This window comes from Sciurus carolinensis, chromosome 2, assembly GCF_902686445.1.
Source record: "Sciurus carolinensis chromosome 2, mSciCar1.2, whole genome shotgun sequence".
Taxonomy (NCBI): domain Eukaryota; kingdom Metazoa; phylum Chordata; class Mammalia; order Rodentia; family Sciuridae; genus Sciurus; species Sciurus carolinensis.
Window position 1 is genome coordinate 29,056,981 of NC_062214.1, and position 19,831 is coordinate 29,076,811.

At 40.1% G+C, this 19,831-nt stretch overlaps 1 protein-coding gene across 1 annotated transcript in view; it reads right to left on the minus strand.

Moving 5' to 3' along the window:
- Window positions 1–7,791: 7,791 nt before the first annotated feature.
- LOC124977466 (attractin-like) overlaps window positions 7,792–19,831 on the minus strand; it is a 94,194-nt gene continuing 82,154 nt past the window's right edge. Inside the window, 2 exon segments of the mRNA XM_047541025.1 lie at window positions 7,792–8,237; window positions 12,734–12,794. Of these exon segments, the coding sequence (XP_047396981.1) occupies window positions 12,780–12,794 (15 nt within the window). The 3' untranslated portion in view covers window positions 7,792–8,237; window positions 12,734–12,779.

Genomic DNA, 19,831 nt, shown 5'->3' on the forward strand with positions numbered 1-19,831 from the left:
TGGGTCAAATGGTGGTTCCATTCCAAGTTTTCTAAGGAGTCTCCACACTGCTTTCCAGAGTGGCTGCACTAATTTGCAGCCCCACCAGCAATGTATGAGTGTACCTTTCTCCCCACATCCTCACCAACACCTGTTGTTGCTTGTATTCTTGATAATCGCCATTCTAATTGGGGTGAGATGGAATCTTAGGGTGGTTTTGATTTGCATTTCTCTTATTACTAGAGATGTTGAACATTTTTCCATATGTTTGTTGATTGCTTGTAGATCTTCTTCTGTGAAGTGTCTATTCATTTCCTTAGCCCATTTGTCGATTGGATTATTTGTATTCTTGGTGTAGAGTTCTTTGAGTTCTTTATATATTCTGGAAATTAGTGCTCTATCTAAAGTATGAGTGACAAAGATATTCTCCCACTCTGTAGGCTCTCTCTTCACATTGCTGATAGTTTCCTTTGGTGAGAGAAAGCTTTTTAGTTTGAATCTATCCCAGTTATTGATTCTTGCTTTTATTTCTTGTGCTATGGGAGTCCTGTTAAGGAAGTCTGATCCTAAGCCAACAAGTTGAAGATTTGGACCTACTTTTTCTTCTATAAGATGCAGGGTCTCTGGTCTGATTCTGAGGTCCTTGATACATTTTGAGTTGAGTTTTGTGCAGGGTGAGAGATAGGGGTTTAATTTCATTCTATTGCATATGGTTTTCCAGTTTTCCCAGCACCATTTGTTGAAGAGGCTATCTTTTCTCCATTGCATATTTTTGGCACCTTTGTCTAATATGAGAAAATTGTATTTATTTGGGTTTGTGTCCATGTCCTCTATTCTGTACCATTGATCTACCTGTCTATTTTGGTACCAATACCATGCTGTTTTTGTTATTATTGCTTTGTAGTAGAGTTGAAGATCTGGTATTGCAATACCCCCTGCTTCGCTCTTTCTGCTGAGGATTGCTTTAGCTATTCTGGGTTTCTTATTCTTCCAGATGAATTTCATAATTGCTTGCTCTATTTCTGTAAGGTACATCATTGGGATTTTCATTGGAATTGCATTGAATCTGTATAGCACTTTTGGTAGTATGGTCATTTTGACAATATTAATTCTTCCTATCCAAGAACATGGGAGATCTTTCCATCTTCTAAGGTTTTCTTTAATTTCTTTCTTTAGTATTCTGTAGTTCTCATTGTAGAGGTCTTTCACCTCTTTTGTGAGATTGATTCCCAAGTATTTTATTTTTTTCGATGCTATTGTTGAATGGGGTAGTTTTCCTAACTTCTCTTTCTGAAGATTCATCACTTATGTATAAAAATGCATTGGATTTATGAGCATTGATCTTTTAACCTGCTACTTTACTGAATTCACTTATGAGTTCTAAAAGTTTTCTGGTGGAATTTCCAGGTTCCTCTAAATATATAATCATGTCATTAGCGAACAGGGATAGTTTGAGTTCTTCTTTTCCTATTCGTATCCCTTTAATTTCTTTGGTTTGTCTAATTGCTCTGGCTAGAGTTTCAAGGATGATGTGAATAGAAGTGCGGAAAGAGGGCATCCCTGCCTTTTTCCAGTTTTTAGGGGGAATGCTTTCAGTTTTTCACCATTTAGAATGATATTGGCCATGGGCTTAGCATAGATGGCCTTTACAATGTTAAAGAATGTTCCCACTATCCCCATTTTTTCTAGTGTTTTGAGCATGAAGGGGTGCTGTATTTTATCGAATGCTTTTTCTGCATCTATCAAAATAATCATGTGATTCTTAACTTTAAGTCTGTTGATATGGTGAATGACATTTATTGATTTCCTGATGTTGAACCAACCTTGCATACCTGGGATAAAACCCACTTGATTGTGGTGCACTATCTTTATAATATATTTTTGTATGCAATTTGCTAAAGTTTTGTTGAGAATTTTTGCGTCGATGTTCATTAAGGATATTGGTCTGAAATTTTCTTTCCTCAATGTGTCTCTGTCCGGTTTAGGTATCAGGGTGATATTGGCTTCATAGAATGAGTTTGGGAGGGTTCCCTCCTCTTCTATTTCATGGAATACTTTGAGGAGTATTGGAATGAGCTCTTCTTTAAAGGTTTTGTAGAACTCGGCTGAGAACCCATCTGGTCCCAGACTTTTCTTTGTTGGTAGGCTTTTGATGACCTCTTCTATTTCATTGCTTGAAATTGATTTATTTAAGTTGTGTATGTCCTCCTCGTTCAGTTTAGGTAATTCATATGTCTCTAGAAACCTGTTGATGTCTTGGAAGTTTTCTGTTTTGTTGGAATATAGATTTTCAAAATAGCTTCTAATTATGTTTTGTATTTCACTCGTGTCTGTTGTGATATTTCCTTGTTCATTCCGAATTTTAGTAATTTGAGTTTTCTCCCTCTTTCTCTTTGTTAGTGTGGCTAAGGGTTTATCAATTTTGTTTATTTTTTCAAAGAACCAACTATTTATTTTGTTAATTTTTCTGATTATTTCTTTTGTTTCAATTTCATTGATTTCAGCTCTGATTTTAACTATTTCCTGTCTTCTACTACTTTTGGTGTTGGTCTGCTCTTCTTTTTCTAGGGCTTTGAGCTGTAGTGTTAAGTCATTTATTTGTTGATTTTTTCTTCTTTTGTTGAATGTGCTCCATGAAATAAATCTTCCTCTAAGTACTGCTTTCATAGTGTCCCAGAGATTTGATATGATGTGTCTGTGTTCTCGTTTACTTCTAAGAATTTTTTTATTTCCCTCCTGATGTCTTCTGTTATCCATTCATCATATAATAGTGTATTATTTAATCTCCAGGTATTGGAGAAATTTCTGTTTTTTATTCTGTCATTTATTTCTAATTTCAAACCATTATGATCTGATAGAATACAAGGTATTATCTCTATCTTCTTGTATTTGCTAACAGTAGCTTTGTGGCATAAAATATGGTCTATTTTAGAGAAGGATCCATGTGCTGCTGAGAAGAAAGTATTCGTTCTTTGTTGGATGGTATATTCTATATATGTCTGTTAGTCTAAATTGTTGATTGTGTTATTGAGATCTATGGTTTCTTTATTCAATTTTTGGAAGATCTATCCAGTGGTGAGAGAGGTGTGTTAAAATCGCCTAGTATTATTGTGTTGTAGTCTATTTGATTTCTGGAATTGAGAAGTATTTGTTTGACGTACATGGATGAGCCAATATTCGGGGCATAGATATTTATGATTGTTATGTCTTGCTGATTTATGCTTCCCTTAAGCAGTATGTAATGTCCTTCTTTATCCCTTCTGACTAGTTTTGGCTTGAAGTCCACATTATCTGAAATGAGGATGGATACTCCAGCTTTTTTGCTGAGTCCATGTGCATGGTATGTTTTTTCCCATCCTTTCACCTTTAGTCTATGGGTATCTCTTTGTATGAGATGAGTCTCTTGCAGGCAGCATATTGTTGGATTTTTCTTTTTAATTCAATCTGTCAGTCTATGTCTTTTGATTGATGAGTTCAACCATTAACATTCAGGGTTATTATTGTGATATGATTTGTATTCCCAGTCATTTGATTCATTTTTGTTTTTTGACATGATTTGGTTTCTCCTTTATTTGGTTATTCCTTTAGGCTAGTTCCTCCCATTGCTGATTTGCATTGTTGTTTTTCATCTCTTCCTCATGGAATATTTTGCTGAGAATGTTCTGTAATGCCGGCTTTCTTTTTGTAAATTTCTTTAGCTTTTGTTTATCATGGAAGGATCTTATTTCGTCATCAAATCTGAAAGTAAGTTTTGCTGGGTATAAGATTCTTGGTTGGAATCTATTTTTTTTCAGGGCTTGGTAAATGTTGTTCCAGGCCCTTCTAGCTTTTAGGGTCTGAATTGAAAAATCTGCTGATATTCTTATTGGTTTCCCCCTGAATGTAATTTGATTCTTTTCTCTCACGGCCTTCAAAATTCTGTCTTTATTTTGTATGTTAGGTATTTTCATAATAATGTGCCTTGGTGTGGGTCTGTTGTAATTTTGTATATTTGCAGTCCTATAAGCCTCTTGTACTTGGTTTTCCATTTCATTCTTCAGATTTGGGAACTTTTCTAATATTATTTCATTGAATAGATTGTTCATTCCTTTGATTTGTTTCTCTAAGCCTTCCTCAATCCCAATAATTCTTAAATTTGGCCTTTTCATGATATCCCATAATTCTTGTAGATTCTGTTCATGATTTCTTACCATCTTCTCTGTTTGGTCAACTTTGTTTTCAAGATTAAATATTTTGTCTTCAATGTCTGAGGTTCTGTATTCCAGGTGTTCTATCCTATTGGTTATGCTTTCTATGGGGTTTTTAACTTGGTTTATTGTTTCCTTCATTTCAAGGATTTCTGTTTTTTTTTTTTCCCAGTATCTCTAACTCTTTATTGAAATGATCTCTTGCTTCCCGTATTTGCTCTTTTAACTGTTGATTGGTGCGATCATTTAATGCCTACATTTGCTCTTTCATCTCCTCGTTTGCTTCCCTGATTGTTTTAATTATGTACATTCTGAACTCCCTTTCTGACATTTCTTCTGCTGTGCTGTCATTGGGTTTTATTGATATAGTATCTAGGTTTCTTTGGGACATTTTCTTCCCTTGTTTTCTCATATTAGTCAGATATCAGTGGGACTCTGAGATATTGCAGATTTCCTCTATTGGCTTATAGTGTCCCTGTGGATTTCCAGTGTATCACCTCCCAGCCTTCAGTAGCCTGAAGTCTTGGAGGAACTTGATAATGCAGTGCTTCCGAAGAAAGCTGCCCCTAGCCCACTACTGGTTCCAGGGCTTGGAGCTGGCTCTGTGCAGAAAGACTCTCACTGGGCGGCCTGCTCCGAGAAGCTGGCTGTGGAAGGAGCCTGCTGCCGGAGGGAGCAGGGCTGCTTGGGGAAGTCTCTGGCTGCTCTTCCCTGGTCCCTGAAGCCACCCCTGTCCGGGCCTGCCACCCGGGCCGAGCTTCACCCAGTGTGGGAGACTCACCCCGCAGCTCTATGTTAATCCAAGTCTCTCAATGCCTCCCCTTCTTGAATCCTGGGTTCTGGAGCGACGGGAGATGCAGTCACCCTCTAGTCCGCCATCTTGGATCCTCCGCATATTTGTTGCTCAATATAAGTTTTTATAGGCGGTCCACATCTGGGACAATGGGACAAAATGGGTTTTAATGAAAAAAAAAAGTAGAATTCAATTAACAAGGTGCAGGTCAGATTGACCTTCCTTATTAAAATAAGCCATGAACAATTCTTCCTTCTTGAAACATTATTTGAAAGTAAAGACAAGTGTTGATCTCCTAGAGAGAGTCACCTATTGTGTTGAATAAAAATCCTAGTAAGTAAAAAAATTCATGAAAGTAATAACACAAACAAGATAAAAGCCTGTGAGATTTTCTCTGCCATTCTCCTATATTACTTATTTTATTTTTTGTTGTACTAGGATTGAACTCAGGATGCCCCCCTACCACATGCTAGGCAAGAAGAACTCTATAACTGAGCTGTACACACACACACACACACACACACACACACATATGCATATTTTATTGAGACAGTGTTTACTAAGTTGCCCAGGCTGACCTTGAACTTGAGATCCTCCTGCCTCAGCCTCCCACAATGACATTAGGCTGTCTTTGCTATTATTCTCATTCTATAAAGCATACAAATCTATGTTTGGTATAGATACATTTTTACAAAGCACGCTGACACTGACATCTGTTGGGACCCCCTCTTTGTCTTTTTGTTTTGCATACACCCAAGTCCCTGCTGGACTGAGTATGGGCAAGCTTTTGCAAATTCCTGGAGGATGATGAATTGGAGGATTAGCAGGGAATCTCTTGAAGACTTACAGAGCTAAAAAAGAAAGGTCACCATAGGAGCAAATACTTCACAAAGGAGACAACCATTTTTTGTCTGTCTGGCATCCTTCCTTTTAGTGATAAAGTCTGTCTCTTCTTTTGTGGAATTCACTCCTTCTCCAATCTTTGTGGCTGTCCTGCCTTGACCATCCCAATCCTCCATGACCCAGGCTGTACAGTGAAATTACAGTGTCTATCTCTCAGGCAATAGTGATTGATTCATAAATGAACATGTAATCCAAGCTGGACTAATCAATTAATTCTGGTTCTATAGAAGGTGCCATCTTTGCATTAGGTTGGAGGAAAGGAAACCTAAAGCCACCAGGGACATCTTTAGATGAACCTCCCTGAGCAAGAGTCCATCCTAGAGAAAAGCAAAGCCAAAATGCAGAGTGAGGGAATGCAGAAGCTGACAATATCTGTGATGTGAACCCATGGGTGTCTCTTTCACCAAAGCTCATTCGAGTTGGATTTCTGTCACTTGAAGTCAGAAGACCCTCTTAGGACCACATGGGAGTTCTTTCTCTACATGATTTTTGTTGTTTTTACTAATCTTTAAAACCCAAGCATTGGAGGGCTGGGGATATAGCTTAGTGGTAAAGCACTTGCCTAGTTTGTGTAAGGCCTGGGGTCCATCGCTAGGACTAAAAACAAACAACAAACAAAAGGAAAAAAAAAGAAAAAGAAAAAGATAGAAAACCCAAGCATTCAGTGTGTATTCTAAGCACGGCAATCAGCCTAGCCACCCTAGTTATGGTAACACACTCTATCTGTGGTCTGTTGTGGCAATTTGCTTCATGAATCAGGAAGCCACCATAGGCTTTCTGCTGTTGATGACCCTGACCCCTGACGCATCATGCTTGTTGCAGTGGGTTGGGTTTAATTCTACAAAATCTACTTGTATTCTGGTCCATGGGAGGGGAGAGTAGATGAGAAGGAAGAAACGCAAGACCAAGGTGTGACTATACAGGGCAGCAACCTCTTCCACCTTTGTTGGTGGTCACAACCACTCAGAGGTGTGAACACTTCCCTTCTTTAGAGTAGAGGAGCTCAAGGTGGGGGTTAAGGAGGTGAGAGATGCCTGCACACCACAGTGTCAGAGGAAGGACAGCCCATCCCAGGGGCAGTCCTGAGCAGCTGGCAGGTGGATGGCCAAAGACAATAAGGCATAGCTGAGTTGGGCTTAGCACCCCACAGTTTGATGTCCACTGCCCCTCAACACCCCTGCTCAGTTCTAGGTTGCTAAGGCTCCCTCCCGTCTTGCAATTTCTTCTGTACCCCTTATGCTGCTGCTCTTGGCCTGGTGCCAGCTCTGCTCTCCCAAGTCTCTGTCCTTGAGTCCTCCACCCTGAGCCAGGGGATCCCAGGCTTCAGCTGTGCCTCTGCCCTCAGACCTGGATTTCTCCTCCCACTGTCGTCTTTCAAATCCATCTGGCTCTTCCAGAAGTCTCCACGTAGGGTGAAGAGTGGGAGTGGGGGTCAGGGCACTCTTAAGAAATAGTCAAGAGGGCTGAGTTTGGCCTCCCCTAGAGTCCTTTATGGCTTGAGTCCCAAGGAATCTGGACACCTCCTCCTGAAGGCCAAAAGAGAAGGCAGGTATATTAATCATGTTTTTTAACTTTCTCTACTTTGTGTGTGTACGTATTTGGGGTTGGAACCCAGGGCCTCCTGCATGCTCTTCAAGCTCTCTACCTCAGCCCTTTTGATTTTGAGACAGGGTTTTGTCAAATTGCTCAGGCAGGTCTTGAACTTGCGATCCTCCTGCCTTAGTCTCTGGAAGAGCTGGGATAATAGCTGTGTGCCACCTCTCCCAGCACAAATTGGTTATGCCTTGCAGTCCACTGGCCAATCTGATTTTGTGCCAGTGCTACAATGATTATTGAGCTTAACAAAATATCCACTTTGGGGGAGGCACAGTGGATTGTCTTATCCCCACCCCCAATTTTTTCTTGGTCTAGATACATTGTAATTTTGAATAATTTTATTGATCAAAGGAACACAAACATGGGAATTTCATTTTAGCTGGTGAAATATAGAAACAGAACATTTTTTCCTTTAGAAATACTGAATGTCTTTATTTAATTCTTTTTATTTCCCTCCAAGCCTGAAGGGCCACGACCATGCTGCTGGTGGAGAGTCAATATACAGAAGCTAATTAAGACTGTAGAAAACACTTGGTCTCTGACCCTCAAGAGAACAAAATGCAACTGAAGTAAAGATATTTCAAGTGAAACTTATCAAGGGCGAGTTGGATCTTGTCCACAGTTTTCTTTCTCAAACTCATCAGCTCACAGCAGGCAGACTAGGTCCATAGGGATGGGGATGAGTCTTGATTCAAGCCCATCTGCTTCCAGCATCCTCCAGGAAGAGATTTCTTCTTTCATGGTAAAAAGGGTCCCCGAGGAGGCCACCAGATGGTTTGCTGAGGGAAATACAATTGCATGGTTCTCGTGTCAGCACTAACCCTTATGGATAAGGCCTGGAAGACAGAGATGTTGGGACAATGTAAAATTGATTTTTTAACATTACCCTCGTGACTAGCAACTTTTCTGAATTCACTTATTAGTGTCACTGGCCAGGGGTCTCTGAGGTCTCTTAGAGCAGAGGAAACCTTCATTTGCCCTCCAGGCTCTTCACCAAGGTCACAGAAAGGAATTTCAGGACACTTCAGGTTTTAGGAGCAGAGGAAAAGATTGTTTGAAAAGCAAAAGATACACATGCTACGAGTGTGGGCATCCTCAAGAACTGAGCTGCCTCTGCTCAATTCACAAGAGCTAGATTGTGGAACCATTTAGATGCCCTTCAATAGATGAATGGATAAAGAAACTGTGGCATATATACACAATGGAATATTATTCAGCTATAAAGAAGAACAAAATTATGGCATTTGCAGGTAAATGGATGGAGTTGGAGAATATCATGCTAAGTGAAATAAGCCAATCCCAAAAAACCAAACATCATCTGTTTGGTGGTGGGGGTGGGAGGGAGGCAAGAATGGAGGAAGGATGGATTGTATGGAGGAAAATGAGGGGTGGGGAGGGAAGGAAAAATAGTAGAATGAGACAAACATCATTACTCTATGTACATGTATGATTATGCAATGGTGCGACTCTGTACAATCAGAGAAATGATAGATGTACAATGAATAAAAAAAGAAAAGAAAAGAACTGAGCTGCCTCTTAGGTGGGAGGTGCTTTATAGTGTTGAAGGGAATGAATATTCAGAAAGCAGGGGTTGATTATGGATAGTTTTCTGGATTGGGAGGCTCCTTATGGAATCTTACCTAGCCTCATTAGCATCTAAGTATGCAGCTAAGGGGTGGGTGATGACCCATGGTAATCAGTCAAAATGAGCAGAAAGGTCAAGTTTGGTCAGGAGGTTCTTCTGGTGTGCATGTGTGAAACCAATTGGAGCTGGCTTGAAGAGCATGGCCACCTTGTGGTCAGAAAGACTGGTTTTGTCCAGTCATATGGTGGAAGGATGCCTGGCTGAGCCAGCTCCCAGGCTATCCACACCTATTTCCCCCTGCCCTATCTCATTAATTCTAATACTTTATCTGTAGATTCTTTAGAAATTTTAGGAATACAATCATATCATGAGTAATGATGATGTCCATCCTTTACTTACTTACTTTTTTTTTTTTTAATCTTTCTGTAGTGGTTAGAACCGCCATTACAATGTGGAATAGAAGTGATATCGGATATCTGTCTCTTTCTCTTTAAGAATGTATTTTGCTGCTGACTTTCTATAGATCCTTAATCAGATTTAAAGAAGTTTCTTTCTATTCCTAGTTTTGAAGAGGTTTTTAAATGAAGAGCTATTAACTTTTTATTAAATGTTTCCCTCAGCAATGAAGATGATCATATCATTCTCCTCCTTTATGCAAATAATGTGATTTATACTGATTGCCTGTCTTATGCTAAATCAATCTTGCAATTCCTACATAAATCCAACTGGGTTATGAGTTGGTAGCATTTCTATTACTGACAGATTTTGTTTCTTCTTTCATGAGAGTGTCTTGTGAATTTGTTTCTCATGATATTCTTGTCGGGTTGTGCTAGGATCATAACACAAATTGCAGTGTATTCCTTCCTTATCCTTTCTTGAGAATTAATTATATTGATATTACTTCTTTCTTAAAAGGTTATGTTACCAATGAAGCCACAAGGCCTACAGTTTTCACTGTGGGAAAATTTAAACTATGTATAAATACTATATTTAAAATAAATATAGACTGTTGGGGTTTTCTATCTCTTCTGTGTCAGTATTGATAAGGTGTAAATAGTCCTCTTTTAAATTTTCCCATTCCATCTGTTATGTTCTCAAATTTATTCACACGTAGTTGCTTATTAAATTCTCTTCTGAGGGGAAAATGTAGAATTTGGAGTAATGCTCCCTTTTATTTCCAACATTGGTATTTAAAATATTACTCTTTTCAAATATCCAATTTAGCAGTTGGGCATGGTGGCACACGCCTGTAATCCCAGCAACTTCTGAGACTGAGGCAGGCAGTTCCAAGTTCAAGGCCAGCCTCAGCAATTTAGCAAGGTCCTAAGCAATTTAGCAAGACCACCTCAAAATAAAAAATAAAAAAAGGGATAGGATTGTGACTCAGTGGTGAAGCACTGCTGGGTACAATCCCTAGTATAAAATTTTTTTAAAAAAATCTAAATTATGGACTTCTTTCCTTAGATCATTAATTTCTGCACCTATTTACATTTCATACTTCCTTCTACTTTCCTTTAAAAAAAATTTTTTTTAGGGGGGTACTGGGGATTGAACCCAGAGGCACTTTACCACTGAACTACATCCCCAACTCTTTTTGTCTTTTATTTTGAAGTAGGGTCTTGCTAAGTTGCTCAGAGTCTCACTAAATTGCCCAGGCTGGCCCTGAACTTGCGATCTTCCTGCCTCGACCTCCCAAGTCACTAGGATAACAAGCCTGTGCTGCCATTCCCAGTCCTGCTATTTTCTTTAGGTTTAATGAGCACTTTTTTTTTTTTCTAATTTATTGAGAGGAATGTGTTTTCTAATACATGCCTTTTTTCTTTTCCTCCACTAGCGGAGATTAAACCTTGGGGCACTCTAGTCCTAAGTTATATTCACAGCCCTTATATTAAAAAATATGGGACAGGGTCTCACTAAGTTGCTGAATCTGGTCTCAAATTTATGATCTTCCTGCCTCAGTCTGCCAAGTAGCTGGGATTATTGGTGTGTGTCACTGCATGGGGCTCTGATATTCTTTTTAACTATTCTGTGACAGAATACCTTAAATTTTATTTGAAAATAGTTGAAGTGGGAAATTATTTCCAACCTAAAATTTAGTAATCAAACTCTTAATCAAATTGTGAGGATAAAAATAAAGACATTTGGGCTGGGGGTGTAGCTCAGCAGTAGAACACTTGCCTGGCATGTTAAGAGGTCCCGGGTTCAATCCCCAGCTCCCCGCCCCCTGCAAAAAGACATTTTTATTTCTAGTAGGGGAAGCTCACAGGAAAGGGAAGGTACCTCCCATGTACATTTCTCAGGAACCTCCTGGAAAATATGCTCCAGTGAAAGGAAGGGATATATAGCAAAGTTATGACATGGAAACAGACTTCAACACAGGAGGAAGGTGCAGGACATTCCTAAGATGACGGTCGTGCACAGCAGGCCTGGGACAACTTAGTGCTCTGGAGGGCAGGAGGCTAACAGGGCTCCAGGGCACACGTCTCCAAGAGAACACCTGCTTGGGTTTCACCATAGTGACAGATGTTTCATTTCTGTCAGAGGACAGGCATAAATCAGGGGTAGGTTTGTAGAAAAGCCAAACATGGAAAGGACAAAACATGGCAAATATTAGATTTAGGATAACCAGAGAGTGATTGCTTATTCAGAAAATAGGGGGGCACTGAGTTCAATTCAGCTGTGAATAAGAGTGTTAGGGTCATAATAACATGAATAGGGATCACTAATCTGGCCAAACCGTAAGATATAACTGAATCAAATGAATGCGAGGCAGGAGATTTTGTATGCATTTGTGGTGTGGAGGGAGTTGCTGGGTGGGGCAATGTAAGACAGTAAATCCTCACCTCCTAGAGGACATCAAGAGATAACTGAACTGAAAATCAAGAATTAGTGTGGGTGTAGAGAGGTAAAAAACAGCCAGAACAATTTAAATTGGGGGAGGAGGGAACGGGAAGGTGTGAGGCAGGCTGCTGTGGCTTTCTCTTATAAGCACGGCAGCACGTATTCACCTTTTAAAATTGTTTCTATAAAGTATTTCCAGAAAAATGAAATTAAAATAAGCAAGACTATGAAACTAAAAGAGAGAATCCTGGGGGCTGAAAAATAACCACTTTTAGCTTCAAAACTACATGATCAATCACTGGAATAATCATCTCTTAAACAAGAGGAAGCATACATGTAGCTCACATCAATAATCATAGTTAACATTTAGTCCAGAACTATTTCCATATGAAGATACAGTTTAGCTGTAATTTAGTATAGGGTACATGCAAAGCTGCCCCCACCCAAGCCAGACCATGCAAATCAAATGTTTTCCTTTTATCAGTTTAGACTGAGTTTACATTAATGTAACTGACATGCAACTTTTCAGGACATATATAAAGTAATTTTGATCTTTTGGGAAACATAGGATTATTATTTTATCTTTTTTAATTTTAAATTTTTACAGGACTAGGGATTGAACCCAGGGGTGCTCTAGCACAGAGCTACATCCCAGTCCTTTACATTTTTTAAATTTTGAGATAGGGTTTCACTAAAGTACCAAATTGACTTGACTTGCAATCTTCATGCCTCAAACTAGGATTACAGGTAAATGTTACCACATCTGGCTATTCCTTTATTTTTTATGAGTTGATTATGTAATTAAGGACTTAATTATAAAAAAGGTATTATTTATATGAAAGAAATTACCTGAAGAAAGTTTTGAAGAACTGCACCAGTTCATAAAGTTGATGTGTTAAAAGAAGGCGATCTGTGGTAGAAAAACAGGTGGCAGGTTATTTGGCTACAAAATAGCACCACTGACTCAGCCTCCTCATTTCAAAAGCTGAGCTGAAAGACAGACTTTACATTTTTTAAAAAGTTAATGAAAAAAATTTTAACTTAGGGCAAAGTGCCCCACCCTTTAGTTTCTTTCCTTGTTGAGTTGCAAACCCCAAAACCTATTCTAAGGCTTCCACACAACTTCCTACAGCCTCCTCTGCACTGTATACTGGATCCGAAGTTCCTTCAGTCTGACCCCTCAGACTCCTATCCTGAAACCCCAGTGGTGACACTGTAACCCCAATGATGGGCAAAAGGATCTGCTCCCTCCCTTCCGGCCCCTCCCTTGGACACAATGCTCTCTTGGCTCCATCCCAGGACTGACCCTTGGATCTACCTCAGGTGGGCCGACTCTGTTTAAGTCCTCATTCTTCAACATTTGTGTACCCAATGTGTACTCAACTCAAGATGCTTTCCTTTGTTTATGAAATTGTGTCTTGAGTTTTGCTACATTATCATCTGACAATATGTTATCAGGTAGAACTCAATCTTACTATACAGTCAACAGTCTTTAGACCCAAAATCCAAAAAAAAAAAAAAAAAAAACCCCAACCCACCATGTATTTCATCAAATTTAAGACCCCATACTGAAAGAGGCAAAATTATTTTGTGTACTACTTTTTTTTTCTATACTGGGAATAGAACCCAGAGTCTCCCACGTATTAGGCAAGTGGTCTACCACTGAGCTACACTCCCAGCCCTTATTTTTGTACTATTAAGAAAAAAAACTCTGTCAAACACTGCCAGGTTTTTTAAATCATTGGCTGTAAGATACATTGTGATTTCAGGCATTTTAGAATATGAAGAAATGTGTATCTCAGTTCATTAAATATAATAATTGTGACCTTGGGATCACCTACAATTTACTTACTATTGGCCAGATGTCAAGGTGTTTTCCCTCCTTTCTTTAGAGCATAAAGCCCTCTTGAAGAGACATAGGTACCAGTTTAGTATCTCTCATCTGGAAATGTTTGAGAGTAGTATTTCAAAATCTGAAATTTTTTTTGGATCTAGGAATATTTGCCTAGACTTTACCAACTGAACATCCTGAAGGTGAAAATTCAAAATCCAAAATGCTCTGAAATCTGAAACTTTTTTTTCTTTTTGCAGTGCTAGGGATTGAACCCAGGGCCTCATAAATGGTAGAATAAGCACTCTACCACTAAGTCAATTCCCTGCCCTTTAAAATATTTCATTCTGAGCCAAGCGTGGTGGCAAATTCCTATAATCCCAGTGGCTTGGGAAACTGAGGCTGAGGCTGAGGCAGAAGGATTGTGAGTTCAAAGCCAGCCTCAGCAACTTAGTGAGGCCCTGAGCAACTCAGTGAGACCCTGTCTCTAATAACATATATATACAGATATCCTGTCTCTAATAAGATATATATATGGAAAATGAAATTAATATAACGAAGACTATGAAAATAAAAGAGAATCCCAGGGTAATTGTCTCAAATAAGATATATATACCCTGTCTCTAATAAGACTACATCCCCAGCCCTTTATATATTATAATATACAATATTATACAATATTATATATATATAATATATATAATATATTATATAATATAAATATTATATTGTATAATATTATATATTATAATATATTATAATATATATATAAAGGGCTGGGATGTGGCTCAGTGGTTAAGCACCCCTGGGTTCAGTCTCTAGTACAAAAAAAAATTTTTTTTTTAAATTCTGAGGCAGTCTTGATAAATGGCCCAGGCTGGCCTTGAACTGGTGATCCTCCTGCCTTAACCACTCACTTGGGTTGCAGTGAAGGACTCCACTCTAGAGCTATCAACTTTGTGAGCACCATCATACAACCTAAGACCCACCTCTACCCCCTTATCCCTGCTCTGATTTTCTTCTCAGCTCTTACATTCATTTATGGTCTTTTTCTTCCACTAGAAAGTAGAATCTGTGAGAATGGAGAACAGGGGGTTTACCCTACCGTAATGACTACTATATCTCCAGTGCTCAGAGTAGATGTGCCCAGATGAACACATAATAGACATGTTAAGAAAAATTTGCTGAATAAATGAATATGATAATTGAGAAAAACAATGACCTCTTTCTCCCAAGACTCAGCATGAAATTATTGATTTTTCTTTCTTTTAAGAACTGGTTCACGGCTGCAACTATAGTTTAAATTTTGTTAACTATAAAATTTAAAAGAACATTTTTCATTCTTTTTGGTTTCATTTTTCAAATAGTATTCCAGTCAGAGTTTTTTACTGATTCTGAAAGTGGTGAAATGGATTTGGGGGATTTTCTGAATGTGAAGATAATGAGAACTTCCTATACTAACTTCTATTTTAATACAAAGAAGAAAGTCTCATTCTTATTTATAAACAAAACTTACAGCATCATTCTTTTCCCTTTCAACAGTAGGTAGTTACATCCATAGTCTAAGGACATAAAATCTGTGCCCCTACATTTCTACAAGCTGGTTCCAGCCCAACTTTCACCAAGATGCTTGCTTATGGCATATTTATGGCCTCCGGGTATGTTAGACAAATTCTAAGAAATTCAGAAGCCCAGCAAGCCCCAGGGATTTGAGCAAAATACAGTGGATCTCCACTTTCCGTACACTAATTCTGTGCTTCAAACAAATGTTTTTAGTGTTTTGTACTACTGTCCTTGATGCCAGGCAGTTGGCCACCAGAGAGCCTCCTTCCCTGTCTGCAGTGGGTCCTCCTGGTCCTTTGGGGACCAGCAATATCTCTCTCTCCCTCCCTCAGTCAGTCACCAATGGAACTGACTCACTCTGCTCTAGGATCTCTTGGCACTTGATTCACTTCCCTTTCAGGGCATGTGACAGTCTACCTTCTGGTCACATTCTACCTTCTGTTATAGCTGTGGATACAAAGATATCAAGATATCCTGGAGAAGATTCCTGTACTGTTCACCATGAAGACACCAATTCCTGACATTTTTTTTTTAATGGGATTGAACCCAGAGGCACTGTGCCACTGAGTTACATTCCTAGTCTCTTATTTAAATTTTATTTTTGAGACAGGGTCTTGAACTTGGGATCCTTCTGCCTCAGCCTCCTAAGTAGCTGGGATTACAGGTATGTGCCACCATGCCTGGCAATTCCAGACTTTTTAATTGTTGTAGGAGAAAGAATGAAAAGGTCATCTGTACCTATCACACAAGAACAGAAATGCCATTATATTACAAAAAGTATTTTGGTTCCCAACTCTGCAGAGCTTGCTGCAGTAGAACCCCTGGCCCCTCTCCTGTATCTGAAGCATGTCCAAAGGCCACACTTCGGGAAACTCAGAAATAAGAACTAAAAAAGCATCTCCCATACTTAGTCCACTGAACAAAATCTTTAGTGATTTAGGAACTGCACTGAAAAAATTCATCTTCACTTGTTTAGGTTAAAGCCCTGGATGGAGCAGAGAGTGGTTGGGAAGGATAGGATAGAGGCGCAGAGGACAATGTTTAGAAGCAAAAGGGCCCATACATGATCTGTGGGAAAGGGAGGGAATAGAAAGGATGCTTTGGCATTTTTAAAGTGCCTAGGACTATGGAATGTCCACATGGTGGGCCTATGGAGGCTCTGGAACCTCAGTGACTATTCTGTATCCATGCTTGTCATACATGAGTGAGGGTGGTTGCCCTCAGGAAAAAGAGGGCCCAGGGCAGTAGGAGAAGCAGCCAGAAAATGAGGATCAGATCAAAGGAACATTTCCAAGTCTCTGGGGTCGGTGAAACCCAAAGGTTTTTGTATGTCTCTGAGAGAAGGGAATGCGTCTGTGTGGAAACAGGCAGAGAATGAACTTCTCATCTTACATAAAGCCTGAACCCAATGTACCCGAAGGGGAAAAAAAGAAACAATTCTTATACTTAACTACCAGGGAACAAATGTTTTCTTTAAAAAAAAATCATGTGAATTTTGCATCTATTATGTGCTATCCACAAAGTACACAGTCAAAAACTTTGAATGAATGAATGAATCAATGAATGAATACTGAATGACAATCGGGGAAAGATCACTGAAAGTTTGAAAAGAGAGAATAAAGAACTTCTACTTTGTCTTTATCTTGGTGGAGACCAAGACCTTCAATGTTACAAGCAAGCAAGATAGGGGAGGCTGGGCAAATGCTGAAGACCTTGAGAGTGTCCATTCCTCACATCAGGTCCAGACAGAGCCTAAGTGGCCATGGCTGCCCTCAGGGCTCCTGGTCTGATCATGCCAATCTTGGCACATAGTTCTGAACACTGCAAGGCTGGCAGCCAGGAGAGGACTGAGTCCTCCCATAAGGCCTTAGGTCTATTGTCTGCAAACGGCCAAGGGTAGAAGACTCTGTGGACACCAGCTGAGTATCTCCTAACCTGGGTCCAGGACTATTACCAACTTGAATTTTCCAGGATTTTAAAAACCAAAGTCTATACGGAACTCTATGTTGAGACCATAGCCCTGGACTGGATCCCAGTGACTCTCACCTGGTCTTACTCATCACCTGTCTAATGCTTCTTTGTGCTGGCACAGAAAAGGTAGACCCCAGCTCTGGTCAGTTAATGCCACTGAGCTGAAACCCTAGGAAACAACAGTGGTAAAAAACTGAGAAGAGGGGCAGAGATGTGGTTCAGTGGCAGAGTGCTTGCCTGTCATGTGTGAGGCCCTGGGTTCGACCTCAGCATCCCATATAAATAAATAAATAAATAAAATAAAAGATCCATTGACAACTAAAAAAAATTAAAAAGAAGGAAAGATTTATTTAAAAAAAAAAAGACTGAAAAGAAACAGCTAGAGACACAGGTAAAAAGAAGGAGAGGAGACTCTCAAGAAGGATGAGAATTCTCTCCCACAATGAAAACCGCAGGCAGGACCAGAACCTTTTAAATGTAGTTTGGAACAAAGAAAGACTCATACTTTAACTACAGCTCAGTTTGAAGTGTTTTTCACAGTTTTATGATTCCAAAGACTCTGAAGGTTCAGATACCAGCACCAGGAGTCATGTGAATGCATTGGCACTACACAATGCATAACCATATCTTAGGCTGGCATATCGCCCAGTGGTAGAGCACTTGCCTAGCAAGTCCTAGGGCTTGAGTTCAATCCGCAGCATCACACACACACACAAACTAAGTAACTAACTAACTACATATATAACTGGCATTACTCATAATAACTCAAAGGTGAAAACAATTCAAGTGTCCTTTAACAACAGATAAATGGATAAATGAATGTGCACAGACATTCCACAGACTATCATCCAGCTTTAACAAGAAATAAAATAATGAAACAGTCTAAACATGATTTTGTTTTCAAAATATTTTAGTTGTAGATGGACATAATACTTTCATTTTATTTATCTTTATGTGGTGCTGAGGATTGAACCCAGTGCCTAGGCAAGCACTCTACCCCTGAGCCACAACCCCAGCCCTCTAAACGTGATCTTTGAAAACACTATGCCAAATGAAAGAAGCCGGCCAAAGGACCACACATTATATCATTTAATTTATGTAAAATGTCGGGCACAGGCAAATGGAGGCACAGGAAGAACAGGAGGGTGACTGCCAGAGGTAGGACACATGGGGAGGGCCTGTTAATGGGCTTCCTCTGGGAGTAATAAAAATATTCTAAAAGTGATTGTGGTGAGGGCTGCACAGCTCTAGTGACCATTAAACCCCACTGACTATGTACTTCACCTGGGCGAGTTGTATGGGATGTGAATTCTACCTCAGTGAAGCTGTTACTTTAAAACGTGTATCTGAGGGAACAAAAGTTTCACACACCCCTTGCTCAGTACAGCTATCCTGTCAGCACCCAGAAACATCCCTGCAAGCCAGAATGAGCACCCAGTTCTCATGGCAAATCCTGGGTTGGCTTCCCTGGTAGACATGAAACGGCCAGCACAGAGAGGGCTTTAATGTCAGTTCCACCTACAATCACCACTTCTGTGCAGAGTGAGTGACCAGCCAGAGCCCAGCCCCGCCACCCACCTCCCCACTGCACACACGCCTGCTTGTCCCTTCTCTGTCTTGAACACCTACCCTCCCACGCTGTGGGCACTGCAGAAGCCGCTGAGCTCCTGCTCACCGGGAACACAACCAGGAGAGCTTTCAGTAAGACCAGGCTGAGGGAAGGGACCTCACCCACAGGAACCACTGGCCAGAAAAGGCGCCACTGGCCCCAACACACCGCCACTCTCCTACACACAGGTCTTTTCAGTCTGAGTATGTTGGGTTTTGAAAAAAATTTTTAAACTGCATCTACAAAGATTTTTATAGTTTGTTTCAAATTCCCTCAGCAGTTACAGGTTTTGATCTGTTCCTAATTATGGAAAAGAACCCCAGATCAGTCCAGAGGGAAGGAACTGAAGTTTGGCATTACCATTTATAAAGCACCAATGTTGACATGAATTTCTAAGTAAAGAATTAGATTTCCTTTGCTTTAAAAGCTGAGACTCAAAGGCACAAAGGCTTTGCCTGCACTGAAAGTCATGCTGAAACTGAAGAGAATGAACTACTCTCCACCATTTAGATGTTTCCCCGCTCTCTTCCTTATATAAGTCTCCACATTTTCACAGACTTTGTACTGTTGCAGAGAGACAGGATGAGAGAGGGGGGGACAAAATGTGTGTGTGTGTGTGTGTGTGCGTGCGTGTGTACGCCCATGCATATGCACATGCAAACAATTAAGCACTGTTTTACACCTAGAAAAGGTACAGCCCTGGGAAAAGTAGAGCAATAAGGAACCTCTTGTGGAGAATGCCCAGGAGGACACGGGCTCAGCCCTCCGCACAGCACACAGCCAGACCATCCCCAGCACAGAGCTAGCTTCGACTGAGCTCCTGGGAGCAGAGAACACACGATGCCAGAGGTCTGGTCACACCGTTGGAAGACACTGCAGTCACCTGAACCACAGAGCAAAGACATGTTTCCCAGAGAACTTACCTATGTTTAAGGGCAGCGTGGCCGACTCAATGGTGAGCAGCCATTGCTTG